The following is a 15,418-nucleotide window of genomic DNA, read 5'->3' as shown; positions in this document are numbered from 1 at the left end:
GGCCAGAACCCACGCGCCAGCTCAATGCATGTTGTGGGCAGAATTCGCTTCATTGTGGTTGGAGGACTGAGGTCACCATTTCCTTGCTGGTTGTTAGTCAGGGTTTGCTCTGACCTCCCCGCATGTGGACTCCCCCAGTCTTCAAAGGAACGAAGGTGCAATGGATCCTTCCTGTGCTTCAGATCTCAGAGCTCTCGTTCTGCTGACAGTGAGAGAAAGCCTTCTGCCTGATTAGATTAGGCACACTTAGATAATTAATATTTTTTAGGTCAGCTGTGCCCAATAACAGACCACCATCATGGGAGAGATATCTTATTATTTGCACAGGTCCTGAAGATTAGTGCCTGGAATCTTGGGGAATGAGGGGACATATTTAGAATGCTGCCTAGTACAGTAGCATCGGTTGGTAGTAATGGAATGGGGAAGAGATCATCTCAGCTCTCTTTGGGGCTGATGTTATACAGTAGTTTGCATATCTATTGCCTATATAATAAATTGACCCAAACTTAGAGGCTTAAAGCACCAACCATCATATTATGTTCATGATCTAAGGGGTCAGCAATTCATGTCCGAACTGGCTGAGCAATTCTTCTGTTCCACACGGAGTTGACTTGAAGTCACTCATTGGTATTCATTCAGCAGCTGACTTGGGCTGGAGCTTCCAAGAAAGCTTCACTCCTGTGTCTGGTACCTTGGAAGAGGTAGCCAGAGGCTGGACTCAGCTGTGCACCTTCTCCCTACGCAGGATTTCTTCATGGGATCGTGGCCACGGGTTGGTCAGGTGGCTTGTAAGTGGTCTCAGCTCCAAGAGGGAGTTTTTCAAGAACAGGAGGTAGAAGCTGCAAGTCCCTTGAGATCGGAGTCTGTAAACAGGGTAAATCGCTTCTGCCTTCTTAGATTGGTCAAAAAAGTGGTCGAATCTGCCAAGATTTCAAGGGAAGGAAATATAGATCTGTCTCTGAGAGGATCTGTGAGCCACCCATCATATGTAGTGACTTTTGTTTATTTATTTATTTTTTTTTGCAGTGTAATAATTTTAGTAGAAGGGAGAGGTGCACCCTTCAGAGACCTTGTGAAGAAACATTTTGTAATACTCAATTGCCCTTTGGAACCTTTGTCAATCATGATTGTTGTTTAGTGTATTTATCTTAAGGTTCTGACCCCTTGCTACATGTTTCAACCAAGGTGCATGTTTTGTTACTGTTGTTTTGTTTTCTTGGAAGCTGGTTAAAGAGAGAGAATGTTCCATAATATGATTTCATTATTTGGTCAATGTGCAGTATGGGTATTGGAAGTGGGGAGAAAGAGGATTCTGCCAGCTGCTACGAGTTTCAGTTATGGAATAATTCCAGGTATTTGTTCTAGAATCAGAGAAATACAGGGAATAACCCCTGGCCCTACTATGAGCCAGACCGAGCTCAATCTCCAGTGATTACCTGACCTCCATAAACACTTACTCAGACTAGTGGACCACGCTGACCTTTCTGTCTCCAGGAATTAGTAACCGTTCAGATCCAGTGTTCAGGAATCCTTGAGGAGTGTGAATATTTCCTTTTCCCCTGTGCATTTTCACCCCAAGTATGATGGTCCCTTTCTGCCGTGTATGAGGCTCTTCCAGGACGATTGTGGCTCTGAGCGTCCAGATACGGCTTGTGTGACTTCAAGCAAGGCACATAACCTGCCTGGGCTCTGTTTCCCATGCACCCCGTCTGGTCTAAGCATCATTCAGCTTTAGGATTCTGAAAATCTGTCACTCTAAACCCACAGACAGCTCTCCCTGGAGTAAATTGCTACTTTGATAGTCCCTGACCTACTCATTTCTGTGTGTCTGTGTGTGTGTGTGGGGGGGGAGGGTGGCAATTTGGTGACAAAGACCTATTGCGAGTGTGTATTAAACTGTCCTATTACAGAAGAGGTACAAGCCCACAGATAACCCCAGGCTGGCTGAGAGCAGCTGCCTGTCAGTCACAGAAGCCTCCAAGTGTCCTCCCAACCATGGGGCAATGAAGCTTTTAACTAAGAATGTCTTTGGCATTTCTTTTCTATTTATGAGGGTAGAAAGAAGGCAGTCTGTGAGGCAGAACCCTGCAGCAACCCAAAAGTGTAGGGTCTGGGTGACGGGCCGGGAGATGCGTCGGCCAGCTGGTTTCCCCAGGAGGGATGGGCAGGGTTCGTTCTAACCAACACTACGAGGCAGATCTCCGCTCTGAGTCCTGTTTGTCATTCCGCAGTTGTAGCAAGTAGGGTAGTTGACTCACTCAGCTGACGTAAGGCAAAAAAATAAGCATCTTCAGACCCTTTCTGTTGTTTTTAGGTTTTTTTCTTTCCTTTTTTTTTTCCCCCTCCCTGGGGCTCAGAAGTGGCTTCCTGTTCAGAATAGAATCTAGAAGCTCAGAGGACTGAGTCAGAAATAGAACGAAGTTCTTACTGTATCCGTGCATAGCTCCTTCCTACCCCCCTTCAGAGACACTTCCAATTCACCTCCCCACGTCCGCCCTCCCACTTGGCCAGCAAGCTCACAATGGGCGAATTATAATCCCAGCGATGTGACGACTCACTGGTGACCTGCTGCAAGTCACGTCCCCTCCCTGAGCTGAGTTGTTCCTATCATTAAAATGAGATGCAGGGCGCCTGGGTGGCTCAGTGGGTTAAAGCCTCTGCCTTCGGCTCAGGTCATGATCCCAGGGGTCCTGGGATCAAGCTCCGCATCGGGCTCTCTGCTCAGCAGGGAGCCTTCTTCCTCCTCTCTCTGCCAGCCTCTCTGCCTACTTGTGATCTCTGTCAAATAAATAAAGACTTATTTAAAAAAGTAAATAAAAAAAAATAAAATAAAATGAGATGCAGGATCCCCTCTCAACCCAAACCATGGTAAGGGAGAGTTGTGCAGATCAAGTTAGAGCACCAAAAAGCAGAGTTTTAGGAAGTTTAAAAGTGACATAAAAATGCAAAGGGCTACTGCTTTCATCGTGTAATTCTGGTTGTTTTAAAGGACGTTTTTTTAAATCAGTGCTTTAGTGAAGTATCATAGACCTGTAGAAAGCTGAAAAGATCGTAACTGTACGGGAAGATGAATTTTCACGAGATGAGTTCACACATGCCACCAGCAGCACCCAGATAAAAAATAAAAAGCCCCTGTTATGAGCACTGCAGAGCCCCCCCCCCCCCCCCCGTGTCCTCCACGGGGCACGCCCAGCCTGCTCCCTGGGGGAGCTGCTGTTCACTGCCCCACTCACTGTGGCTCAGTTTTTCTTCTTTTTATACCAGATATCTGCTCAAGTAGTTACTTTCAGTTTTCCGAATTCGCTGAACCAATTTTCTTTCCTGCCAATAGCACGAGAGAGTCTCCCTTGCTCCACATTCTTTCGCTCATACTTAGCAGTACCCGTCTTTTTTCAATTCCTTTAGCTATCCTGCCGAAGCATGTATCTCGTCGGAGTTTTAATTGGCATTGTCCTGAGGACTAATGAAGTGGAGTTACATGTACTTATTGGTCTTTTAAATGTCCTCTTTTATGAAGTGCCTGTTCAGCTCGTTTGCCTATGTTCCCTTCTGATTATCAGATATCTTCTTACCACTTTGTAGTTTTTTTTTTCTTTATTTCTGGGACAAATTACATATATTAAATAGTCTAACGAGTGCATTCTCAAGTCGCATCTACTCTGATTTAAAGAGCAGCCCTAGGAGCCCCCTGACCAGCCCAGCATCCAACTAGGGTAGGAGTTCCTTATACATGATAAATACAGTCTTTGATTGGCCAGAGGTATTGCAAATCTACTCTCTAATGAAGGGTTGCCATTTTATTCTTCGAATGGTATCTTTTGATGGATATATTTTATCTTAATATATCCCTATTAATCATTTTTTTTTCCTTTATGGTGAGCTTAAAAAAAAAAAATCTCTGTTTCCTCCAATACCATCATAATGTCTCCCTATGTTTTCTTCTAACGAAGCTGTTTGGTTGATGTTGGTAGTTATTATTATTTTACTACTTTTCCCATTTAGATCTGTAATTCATCTGTTTATGATTCGGGGGTACATAAGAGATTAGGTGTCAGGAAGAGGTTTTGTTCTTTTTGCTGTTTTTATGTCAGTATCCAATTGACCCAGTGACACTTACTGAACTCTGTCCCTGGATTTATCATCTATAATTACTTATTTCAAAGGTGCCATTTTCTGTGCGAGCCAGAGAAACACCATAGTTTGTTTTCGGGAGAAAACCTACCGTCTTACCTGATTTTCAAACGTACTGTATTATTACTCCATTCTGTAGTTAAGAAAACAGAAACTTTGGAAGGACAAGCAATTAGCCAAAGGTTAAATAATGAGCAGCAGAGCTATGATTCAATACCCAATCTTGCCTGACTCCAAAGCCCATGTCTTGCCTTTTCTTCAGGCATCACAGTGACAGCATTCATTAGGACTATGGAGGGTGAGTAACCAGAGTGACGAGGGTATTAAGCTATAATCAACTGAGCTGTTTTAGTAACCAAGAGGAATATTTTTACCTGGAGCATTTATACAATGCAGTTACTTGTTCTTTGCCCTCAGTAACAATAACGGTTAAGGGTCTGTCAACGGGCTTGCACGGCAAACCTCCTGGGAGTTTTGTGTTACTGATTCCAGCTCTGAAGACAAAGCGTGCTGTGGGTGTTACCTTCCCCATTTGACCGATGAGGAAACTGAGAATCAAAGAGGTCAAGTGACTTATCCAAGGTCACACAGCAAGGTCAAATATCCAACAGCAAACAGCAGTAGAGCAGGGTCCAGGCTTTATTTAACTAGCTGACTCCCACCCCTGTGATGGCTCTGTGTCCCTGCCCTACTCACTGATGGAGATAACCAGCATGGTGCTTCATGACTGGACTTTAGTCCATTAGACCCAATCAGCCCCTTTTTACTTTCTAGCCTTTGGGCCTACGTGTCTCATTCTTCTGCCTGACTACTCCCCTGTGAGCTGCCCGTGCTGTCAGCCTTTCTTTCAGCCCCAGACAGGCTTCCAGGTCCTTGCTTCACTTGCCTCCAACACATCCATGCCCCAGAGCAAAATGCTGGATTTGAATATGCAGCCGATGTTACCTGTCACCTCCTTCCAGACACAGAACTGTGTAATTGCAAAAATTGTCTCATAATCCTCCCCGATTAAGCTCCTGACAACCTGATTTTAAAGACTTCACTGCCTTTTCACAGGGCTGTTCTCCCCATTCCTCCTTCTTCTACCCTCTACCTCTGTCCTCTGTAAATCAGACCTATTACTTCTTCCATGATTCCAAACTAAAAGGCATCTTCATCATGACAAAGGACTACCAAATTCTTCTCTTGGTCTTTCCTTCTTTATGGCTGTGAGCCATTCGTTCCATGAGGCTCTGACATCATGTGAAGGACCCAGACAAGCAAGGAAAACAGGTTATTAAGGCAATGATTGAAACTCAACGAGGGGAATGCTTAAAAGCTTAATATTTATGGGGGAAAATAAGGAACACAGAGTGGGTCTGATGACCACTTAATTCCCTCGAGCACGTCCATAAATGAAGGTTTCCTACAGTTGAGCCCTGAACATTCTGTCATTGACACACTCATTTTTATCAGCACCCTGCTTTTAACACACATGCACATGCACACACGTGCATGTGCACTCGCATACAAATGCACACACGTATAGTCCCACACAACACCACCAAAAAACAGTGCATCATCAGAAGACTAGAAACAACTGTTTGCCTTCCCAGTCTAGTCTACCATCTACAGAGTGTAGATTTTGCGGAGGATCATGGAATTACTCAGACACCCATTACAGTGTCAAAGAAATGTCAAGGAAGAAGCACAGGGCATAAATAAAAGAATAATTTAGAACCCCAATTTCATTTTTTTCATTTCCTCTCCCCCTTTAAATAAACACTCCTGGTAGGCAAACAAGAGTTATGGATTATAGTTTTCTATTTTAGCCTAGATCTCTTTCTCCCCTCTCTTCTTGGCACTCGGTTTGTGTGATCTTCCCTAAAATGCCACTGGCCCCGCACTACATTCCTGTCTTAGGCAAAACCTCCAATTAAAATCAGCGGGGAGTTTGCTTGAATTAGGAATCCCAGCCTGGGCTCCCCACCCGGGTGGTTCTGAAAGGGAGGTGTGTGTCTTTGAAGGCTCTGATGGGAAGCCCTGGGTGGCAGAGCCTCTGTCCTCCGAATGACAAGCGACTCCAGCTGTGTCACTGGGAGACCTGTCAGGTCGCCAGGAAATCCTGGCTGAGGCAGAGATGGAGGCCTGTGGGGGAGCATGGCCGGGAGCCTAGCCTGTCCTCCAGCCTGGGTTGTAGAGGGTAAGGAAAGTACACCAGGGATTGGAAGGAACACTGGCTTTGGATCCAGACATCCCGAGCTCTGATCTGTACATCCATGCTGTGTGACCATGGGAAAGTCACAGTCCCTCTCTGGCCTTCAGTGTCCTCTCAGGAGAATGAAAATCACAAAGTCATCCTATCTCAGGGGGTTGATGTGAGGATAGGAGGAAAATAGCCACAACGTAGAAAGTACTCAGGAAACCGTGATTCTTCACCTAAGCCCCAAAGTCTCCGTGTTCAGGTCTAAAGGTGAAGAAGCCAAACATTTCCCAGCCTTCTTCTGGAAGGTTTTCTGCTTCTGAGGTCTACCCTGCTGCACGTGGCCCTCGGAGGGAGCCCACCAATCAGGTTTCAAGGTTTTCCGGATTTGGAAATAAAAATGCTGCTTGCTGCCCTCACCTCCTTCCTCCTCTCCTCCCTGCCCTCCATACCCCTCCCCGACCCTCCCCTGATCAGAATGAATCGAAATCACATCCAACAGAAAGATGCTGATTTGGAGGTATTGGAGTTCATCTCTAGCTGCAAAAGGAAGAGGCTCTGGATCCCCAGGGACAGAGGAAAACATTTAAAAACTTGGTCCTCTCTGGCTCGCACCGGCTGCCTTGCAGTGGGGCTGTGTCAGCCTTTTGTGCGACCCTCCCCTCTGGAGCTGGCCTATTAAGCCGCTCCTCTGTTCCCAGGGCTGAGGCAGGCTGTCACCAGCGAGCCTGGGAAATGGTATTTATAGATCACAGTCCCTCCTACCCCTGGTCCCCAGCCTCTCCCCGAGCACTTGTCGGTGAGCTCCAATTATCTGTGAATGGACGAGAAGGAACCTGGCAGGTCCAGAGGAAGTGAGGAATGTGATAATAGGCCCTTCACACCCTCCAACTTTCAGTATTTTTCCATGATTTCAGTTTACTTCTCTTCTCGTGGCCTGTGTCCTTCTTCTTCTTGCCGCATCGTTGTAATTTCCCGTTATGGTACTCAGCACGATGCGCGGTGGTGGGGGGTTAGAGGGTGTGGGATGGGAGCATGGAGTGACTCTGTGGGTCTCGATCCTCGAGAGCTCAGTGTCTCCGTCTGTGACTCAGCTGCTCCCGCGGGCTGCTCCACAGCCTCCGGCACAATGCCTGCAGGACGGCGAGGGCTCCCCAGTTGTAAGCCGCCCGGTCCCTTGGCTGGTTGTGGGTGCTCTGTGCCGGGGAGCATCGCCATGTTTCTGAATATCCATGATCACTACCCAGACCACTGGCTGGAGATGGAGAAGGTGTAGGAGCTTGGTCTGGGTAAAGCAAATTCCTCATTACCAGAAGTTGCTTATGTCAAGAACAAACCCACAAAACACTGGAATGAGCTTGTCTTTCTTGTTTTGCTCTTCTCCACAAAAGGAAGGATGGAAAAGTCAAAGACAGTTGGCTGAGCTTGGGAATCAGGGCTCTCACTAGTGACCCTGTTCCCCGTCTCCAACACCCAGTCCCCGCTTCTCAGCAAAAGCTGAGTTGCCCTCAGGTGGCCCGCCCAGTGTCCACGTTCCCTGAGCCTATGAGTTAGGACAAATGAAGGCTCGGCTAAGCTTCTGCATGTCTGTGCTCTGCCCATCTAGGTCAGGCTCCACGGTCGCCCCCACAGTCTCCAGCACCCAGGCAGGTTCTCCTCTCACCACCCTTCCCTGTGCTCCACCTCCCTCCTCCCTGTTCCCTTTCCTCCTGCCCCTGAGCCTCACGCTCCCTGCCCCCCTCCCCCTGCACGCGGCCTCGTTCTAAGTCCTCTGGCTGGATCATTAATGCCTTCTTTGATATAGCCCACAACCTCATGATTATTCTGAGGTCAGGAGATGCAGGTGCCACGCAGCTCGCTGATGCGCCTCAGAGGCCCTCTGTCCCCAATCCCTCCTGTGCGACAGGCCTGGAATCCTAATTCGCCACTAGCCCCTTCGCTTGTGGCATCATCACCGGGGACTTTCATCTTTTTCTCTCCCCCAACCAAGGATTCTGAGGGCTCGGCCACAATGAGGCATTGATTCAAGGAGTGGGGGCTGCACGGCTGACAAAGGGTCCCAATGATAAGACACGAGAAAGGGGGCGCTCGACGGGGTTATAGAATGCCTCGCAGATGGGAACAGAGGAGCTCTAAATGGGGTACTGTCCTGTCACTTGGAGAGGGAGTGACAGGGGCAAGTGTGGGCCATTTGAAAGAGGCATTTTGGAATGACGCTCTCGTCAGATGGAACCGTGCAATCAGAGACGTGTGGCGGGCCCCTGCGGCTCACAAAAATATCAGATGACTCAGAGCCAATATTCAGTCAATGTTCTGGTTGGGGAGGTGGGAGCCACGGGGCTCATTGTTATTCCAGCTCCGTTTCCTGAAGGCTGGGCCTGCTGCTGTTCTCCAGGCTGTAATAGGATTGGTCTCGTGAAGCAGAGGCTGGGGACGCCTGGAGCCATGCGGGTGGGCGGTATCAAGAACGAACACTGCAGCCCGGAGGGGAGAAAAGAGACGTCGGTTTTTTTGTTTTTTTGTGTGTGTTTTTTTAATGACAAATACAAGGAAAATATTAATTTTTGTGGTTCAGTCATTCAGCAAGCATTCATTCATGTCGCAAACAGTGGGAGATCCATGCTGGGGGCTGAGCCGCTCAGGGGAGGGCGGGTCTCTCCCTCTCAGGCCTTCCAGCCCGGAGGGGAAGCGGACAGGGAGAGCAGGTGTCTCCCCACCGTGCTCAGAACGCCAGGAGGGAGGTTTCACTGCCAGGGGCGGGTGGTTCCGTGGATTTAAAAGGCAGAGCAGCTTCAAGGAGTGCGCTAATTATTCCTCCATTTTCTCTCAGTTGATAAGGAACTCATTTAAAGCAGAGCGTTCTGGGAAGCCGTGTCAACGCTATCCACTTTCAAATGTCCCATAGAATAAAATGGTTTCCCTCAAACTCCAGAGAGAGAGTGAAATCCCTGAGAGTGTCTCAGTGCCTTCAAAGGAATAGCTTATTCTCTGGGATGAGAGTGATTATTATTATTATTATCTGTTTAATAATTGAGCTATGCCAGGCTCCGTGCTGAATGCTTTAAATATCATCTCACACGGTCCTCTCCCCCCGACCCCACCACTGCTGAAGGTGAGCTTCATCATCACTCTCATTTCGGATGTGGATACTGAGACTCAGAGGCATGAAGTGACTTGTCCCTGGTTACAGGACTGAGCTTTGAACTCGGTTCTGCTTGGGCCAATGCACCTGCTCTTCACTCTCAGGCTCTCCTGCCCCCATCTCGGAGCACAGTCTTGGTGGCTGTGGCTCCAGGGTGCAGGCAGTACGGTTGAGGTTTTGCTGACCTCTCCTACCCCAGGCAGTCCGATGCAGGAGGGCTTCTCTTCCTAGGCTCCTAAAATGGAGATCACGAACCTCTGCCATCGCCGCCATCACTGTCGTCATCAACATTACCACAGCACACTGTGGCCTGAAGACAGACTTTCTGGCCTCTTGCTTGACACAGATTTTTTTTTTTTTTTTTCAGCGTAACAGTATTCATTGTTTTTGCACCACACCCAGTGCTACATGCAATCCGTGCCCTCTCCACAGATTTAAAAACAAAACAAAACAAAACAAAACAAAACAAACGAATAGTAATGAGCCAGGAGACTTCTCCACTCCCTCACCGTATGGCTTTGGGTCCTTCACGTCACCTCTGAGCTTCTCTCACCATATCTGTAAAATGGAGCTGAGAGTCCCCTTGCAGGAATAATAAGAATTAACTTTTATTGAGTCCTTAATACCACTTGGGTTTGGGGAGAAGGCTTGGCATAAAAATTCTTGTCCTCACCACAGTCCTGCATGGTAGTGACAATTAGGGAGGTGAACGAAAACGCCCGGCACCGCCTCAGCTCCTGAGTGGAGAAGCCGGGACTTAAAGCAATCTCTGACTGACCTCAAGTCCCAAGCTATTTTCAGGGTGTTGTTGTGAGGCTCAAGTGAGAGAATGGAAGCGGATGTGCCCTATGCAGGGTAAAAAGTGCCAGACACATATAAGGGATTCTTTGTAGCATGGAAGATGGCCAAGAGATGACTCGCACAGAAATGAGGAAAGATGAGAGGCCACTGAGCTGACTGCCTTCCATATTTTTCCCTATTCTGCTGCTGCTGCTTATCTGATCTCGTATCTATCTTCACTGGAACGTTTCGGTGGCGGGAACCAGGGGACAGGCTTGGGTAGTGTTTGTAAAAGTGCTGAGGGGCCGTGAGGAAGGGAGATCCTAGAGACCCGTGCTGTGATGCAAGTCCCACTGAACCGAGAGTTTGGAGCGCGGGGGCAGAAGGGGGCGATGAGGTCTTTCTTACGTGTGAGGATCATGTAAGATCATCAATGTGGAAGCACCAGGTGGTCTCTAGAGTAACAGACTATAATTTGTTTTTGTTCGAAGTGGTCGGATGTCATATTACCTCCTGGGCAGAATCTGGGAAGGGGGCTGAAACACGTGATGCCCATCAAACACACAAACCCCTGAGTTCTTCTCCGTGGCTGATTTTTGTGATCTGCTTTGATCTGGCAGGGGTGTTTTGAGTTCGGACACTCTAATTTCCTGGATCCAACTCCTTTGGGGCTACTGTATAGCAGAATCCTGGAGCTGGAGGGACCCCAAAGAACACTTATTCCAGCCCACCCCCGGTGGCTAACAGTCTCCATTTTCCTTCTATCCCCCAGGACAATTCAGCAGTGGCTCGCGAGGGTCCAGTCGCTTCTCTACTGCAACGAGAACGGGTTTTGGGGAACCTTCCTAGAGAGCCAGAGGAGCTGCGTGTGCCACGGCAGCACCACGCTGTGCCAGCGCCCCATCCCCTGCATCATAGGCGGGAACAACAGCTGCGCCATGTGCAGCCTGGCCAACATCTCGCTCTGCGGCTCCTGCAACAAGGGCTACAAGCTCTACCGCGGCCGCTGCGAACCCCAGAACGTGGACTCGGAGCGGAGCGAGCAGTTCATCAGCTTCGAGACCGACCTGGACTTCCAGGACCTGGAGCTGAAGTACCTGTTGCAGAAGATGGACTCGCGCCTCTACGTCCACACCACCTTCATCAGCAACGAGATCCGCCTCGACACGTTCTTCGATCCGCGGTGGCGCAAGCGCATGTCCCTCACGCTCAAGAGCAACAAGAACCGCATGGACTTCATCCACATGGTGATCGGCATGTCCATGCGCATCTGCCAGATGCGCAACAGCAGCCTGGACCCCATGTTCTTTGTCTATGTCAACCCCTTCAGCGGGAGCCACTCCGAGGGCTGGAACATGCCCTTCGGGGAATTCGGCTACCCGCGCTGGGAGAAGGTTCGTCTCCAGAATAGCCAGTGCTACAACTGGACTCTCTTGCTGGGCAATCGGTGGAAAACGTTTTTCGAGACGGTCCACATCTACCTACGTAGTCGGACTCGGCTACCCACCCTCCTGCGAAACGAGACTGGCCAGGGCCCCGTGGACCTGTCCGACCCCTCCAAGAGGCAGTTCTACATCAAGATCTCGGATGTGCAGGTGTTTGGGTACAGCCTGCGGTTCAACGCCGACCTCCTTCGCAGCGCCGTGCAGCAGGTCAACCAGTCCTACACGCAAGGTGGCCAGTTCTATTCCTCTTCGTCTGTGATGCTCCTCTTGTTGGATATTCGGGACCGAATTAATCGCCTGGCCCCTCCTGTGGCCCCAGGGAAGCCCCAGCTGGACTTGTTCTCCTGTATGCTGAAGCACCGGCTGAAACTGACCAACAGCGAGATCATCAGGGTGAACCACGCCTTGGACCTCTACAACACCGAGATCCTCAAACAGTCGGACCAGATGACAGCCAAGCTCTGTTAACCTGAGACTCCTTGCCGTGGGCTTTCCCTTTTGTTGTACAAACGTAACAGAACAAAGCAAAGCAGAACAAAACACAACACAAGTTTGTAAAATGTAATTAATATTCAAAGAAAAGGAGGAAGAGTCTTCATTCGTTGGAAACGAAAACGTTCTAGCAACTGTATAAAATCGTCGGGCATGTTTGTTATCTCTATACTCTGTCATGAAGAAGGGTCTCAGCCTTTGGAGGAGCTTGGAGGGGTTGCTTCTTAGGCCTCAGGTGCTGTATTGTGGGGGGAGAAGGGGAGAGCATATGCAATGAATTGCCAAGATCTCTGCTGTGCAGGTGCTAAGATTAAATGCTAAAAAGAAAGAGAGATATATGTAATGTACAACCGACACTGCCATTTTTCCTTGTGGGAGGAAATGGACATAGATAAAGATATTTCTTGGGTTATGATTTCTTCCCTCTCTATGCCTAATTACTGTGGTTCTTTTGACTCATTCTTGCACAGGGGTGGGGATGTGATGACCGTGCTCTTACCCATTCTGAATAAACTGAAGCTGTTTGAAGCAGGACAGTAAGGGGGTTTGCAGGGAAGAAACAGATACATCATCACAGGGTGTGAAAACAATAAGGGCCCTCAGATATCTGCTGTCACACTCCTTGATTTAGTTTGTGAAATAGGCACGGAGAGAAAATGGCATGCCCATGGCCACACATAGCTACGGCCTGAATAAGGATTTGAACTCCGCCTTCTGACCCCCTTGGCAGCGCTCCTCCTTCTAAATCACGCCAGCCACTTTGTGGTTTCTCCTCCAGCTACACTGCCAGGGGATGAAGCATTTTTCCGTCTCAGGTTGTTTTGATAGCTTTTTTTCTTTCAATTGAAAAACCCCTCTCACCTACTCTCTCTAAAAAGAAATGGTCTCAGATTTCCTAGAAGTCCTTTACATATTAAAGTTTTGTTTAAATAAAAATCAATAACCACAATAAACTAAAATGGGGTCAGTTCTAATATGGCATTGCCCTACCAGGCAGACTTCCCCAAATAAGTATGGGAAAAAAATGATCCTTTGATAAACTCAGAACGAACACACACACACACACACACACACACACACACACACAGCATGTAAACACACAAATTATAACACTGCTGTTTCCTTGGCATCTATGAAGGTGAGAGGCCTTGTTTTGGGACTTCGTAGTTAAATTGAAAGGAGAAACTCAAGAAAGAAAAGTCATTTCAGAGCACTCCTGTAGAGGATTTGGACGGATACCACTTCTTAGCCTTCAATATCTCTACGTTTATCTTTTTGGTGAGGTGGTACTTGCTAGAGGTTCTTCTGAACATCCAAATCTTCGTTTCTGTATTGTCAGAGAAATAGGATCACCAATTTCAGGGTCAAAAGAAAAAAATGGAATTCCTCTGGTTTAAACTTCTGTCCAGTCCAAATCTCCTTCTCATCATCTTAGGGAGATCACCGCCATTTACTGGCTTGACCATTCCAGCGACAGGAAGCTAATTAGCTCTTCCACGTTCCTTGAATTCCTCTTCTGCTGAAAGGGAACAATAATGTTCATTCCATTTTGTGTTATAAAACAAATCTAGTTATTAGATTGTTCTTCCATACGTTGGCCAGCCTTTGCATACCTTCCACTCCCTGGCTCCAGTTTTGGAATGTGAATTTCTCTCTCAAGTTAATGCTCTCCTGGATACAATACAAAGACCTATCTCAGGGGTCACCACAGTCTGTGATAATACGACTCAAAGATTACACCATCCCTAATATAGTTTAGAAGTAAAGAATTACCTAGTGTGTGTTTATGTATGTGTGTGTGTGTGTGTTGGCGGTGAGTTGGGGGGATTAAGTCTTTTTTGGGGGGTAGTGGTAAATTCCAACTTTAGTGTCCAGTTTTTAGCATGAATTAGCATAAATTCTGATAATGACTTTAACAGTAACTTGCATTTCACATGCACACAGGTTTTTGGACCTCAGCTTTTGAGGATTCATTGTTCATTTAGACTAGAAATCCTTTCATGCCAGAGATCACATCACAGATATTCTTCAAGCATAAGATTTTGCAGAAGGTTGGCAAACCATCAAACATCTCTTCAATGCCTATTAGATGAATGGGGTATGTCAGAGAAATAAAAATTTGTAAGGACATGGTCTATACTTTTGTACCACTCACAAATTAATGAAAAATACAGACATATGAACCAAATTGAAAAAATAAATAATAATTACAGTACACCATGATGAGTGCTATCGTGGGGTCAGACACATGGAGAGAATCCCTGGAGAAGTTATTTTCTCTCTTAATGGGGTTGGCCAAAGCTTTATGTGGGCATGTTTATTCTGAGTGTTGAAGTGAATCAGAGTTGGGCAAATAGCAAGAAGAAGGGCCAAAGGAAGAGAAAATGCAAAATATTTATACAAAGGATAAATATGCATGGTACACTTGAGGGTCAGTTAACAGCTTTAAAACTGTGGTTTTAAATGGGAAGCCTAACAAGGACAGTGAGGATTTTAAGTCTGTATGAGAAGTGGAAATAATGACCTGCTAAATGAATTTAAGACTGACCACCTCTCAGTGGCCTCTCTTCCTTTTTTCCTTTCATCTTTCCTTTCATCTCTACCTTCCAAGCACTTCAAGAACTCATGCTATAGGAACCCCTATACTCGCACTTAACAGATCACTAAGCGATCTTCAGAGGCATTATGCTGCTTAATCCTTAATCACAATTCTGTTAGGGCCTTCCACCTGAGTTCATTCCCAGACTTCACCAGTTCTATGTGCAGGAAAATCCTCTTCCCTTCACCTTGAAAATACTGACTGCATCACTTCATATTTCAAAGAGAACACAGCAATGTCCCATGATTGGAAAGATCAGGAAAATAGAGAAATTTTCAAGGAGAGAGAAAGATTCAGACATCAAAATATTTATTCAAAGGCAAAAGAAAAATACTTTGCTATATAAAAGGACACAAAGTTCTGTGGATTTTCCAATGTCTCCTGCTTGGGTCTGGCCCTTTGAGCTAATAAGGTTCCTCTCCAGCTGAGAGGAAGAGAAGCCTGAAGCCTTCAACTGAGATTTTAATTCAATTAGTGTCTTACCAATTTGATGCAGCAACCAAGGACCTATGGTGTCCGATTAATATGCTGATGCTAAGGCAAAAGAGTGAACAGAATGCCCATTTGGATAAGCCTTAGCAGCAAAGCGTGGCATTGCCATGGAAACTGCAGAAAGCCATTAATTAGCTATCAAATAAAATCATTGG

The 15,418-nt window shown here is 47.0% G+C and overlaps 1 protein-coding gene across 1 annotated transcript in view; it reads left to right on the top strand.

The window, feature by feature from the left end:
* Window positions 1–14,562, top strand: part of BRINP1 (BMP/retinoic acid inducible neural specific 1) — a 173,265-nt gene extending 158,703 nt beyond the window's left edge. The window contains exon 8 of the mRNA XM_047700951.1: window positions 11,008–14,562. Coding sequence (XP_047556907.1) covers window positions 11,008–12,148 — 1,141 coding nt within the window. The 3' untranslated portion in view covers window positions 12,149–14,562. The remainder of the gene's footprint in view (window positions 1–11,007) is intronic.
* Window positions 14,563–15,418: the final 856 nt, after the last annotated feature.

The sequence above is a fragment of the Lutra lutra genome, chromosome 13 (assembly GCF_902655055.1).
Source record: "Lutra lutra chromosome 13, mLutLut1.2, whole genome shotgun sequence".
Taxonomy (NCBI): Eukaryota; Metazoa; Chordata; class Mammalia; order Carnivora; family Mustelidae; genus Lutra; species Lutra lutra.
Note: the sequence above shows the minus strand (reverse complement) of the source record. Positions and strands in the feature narration are given on the sequence as shown.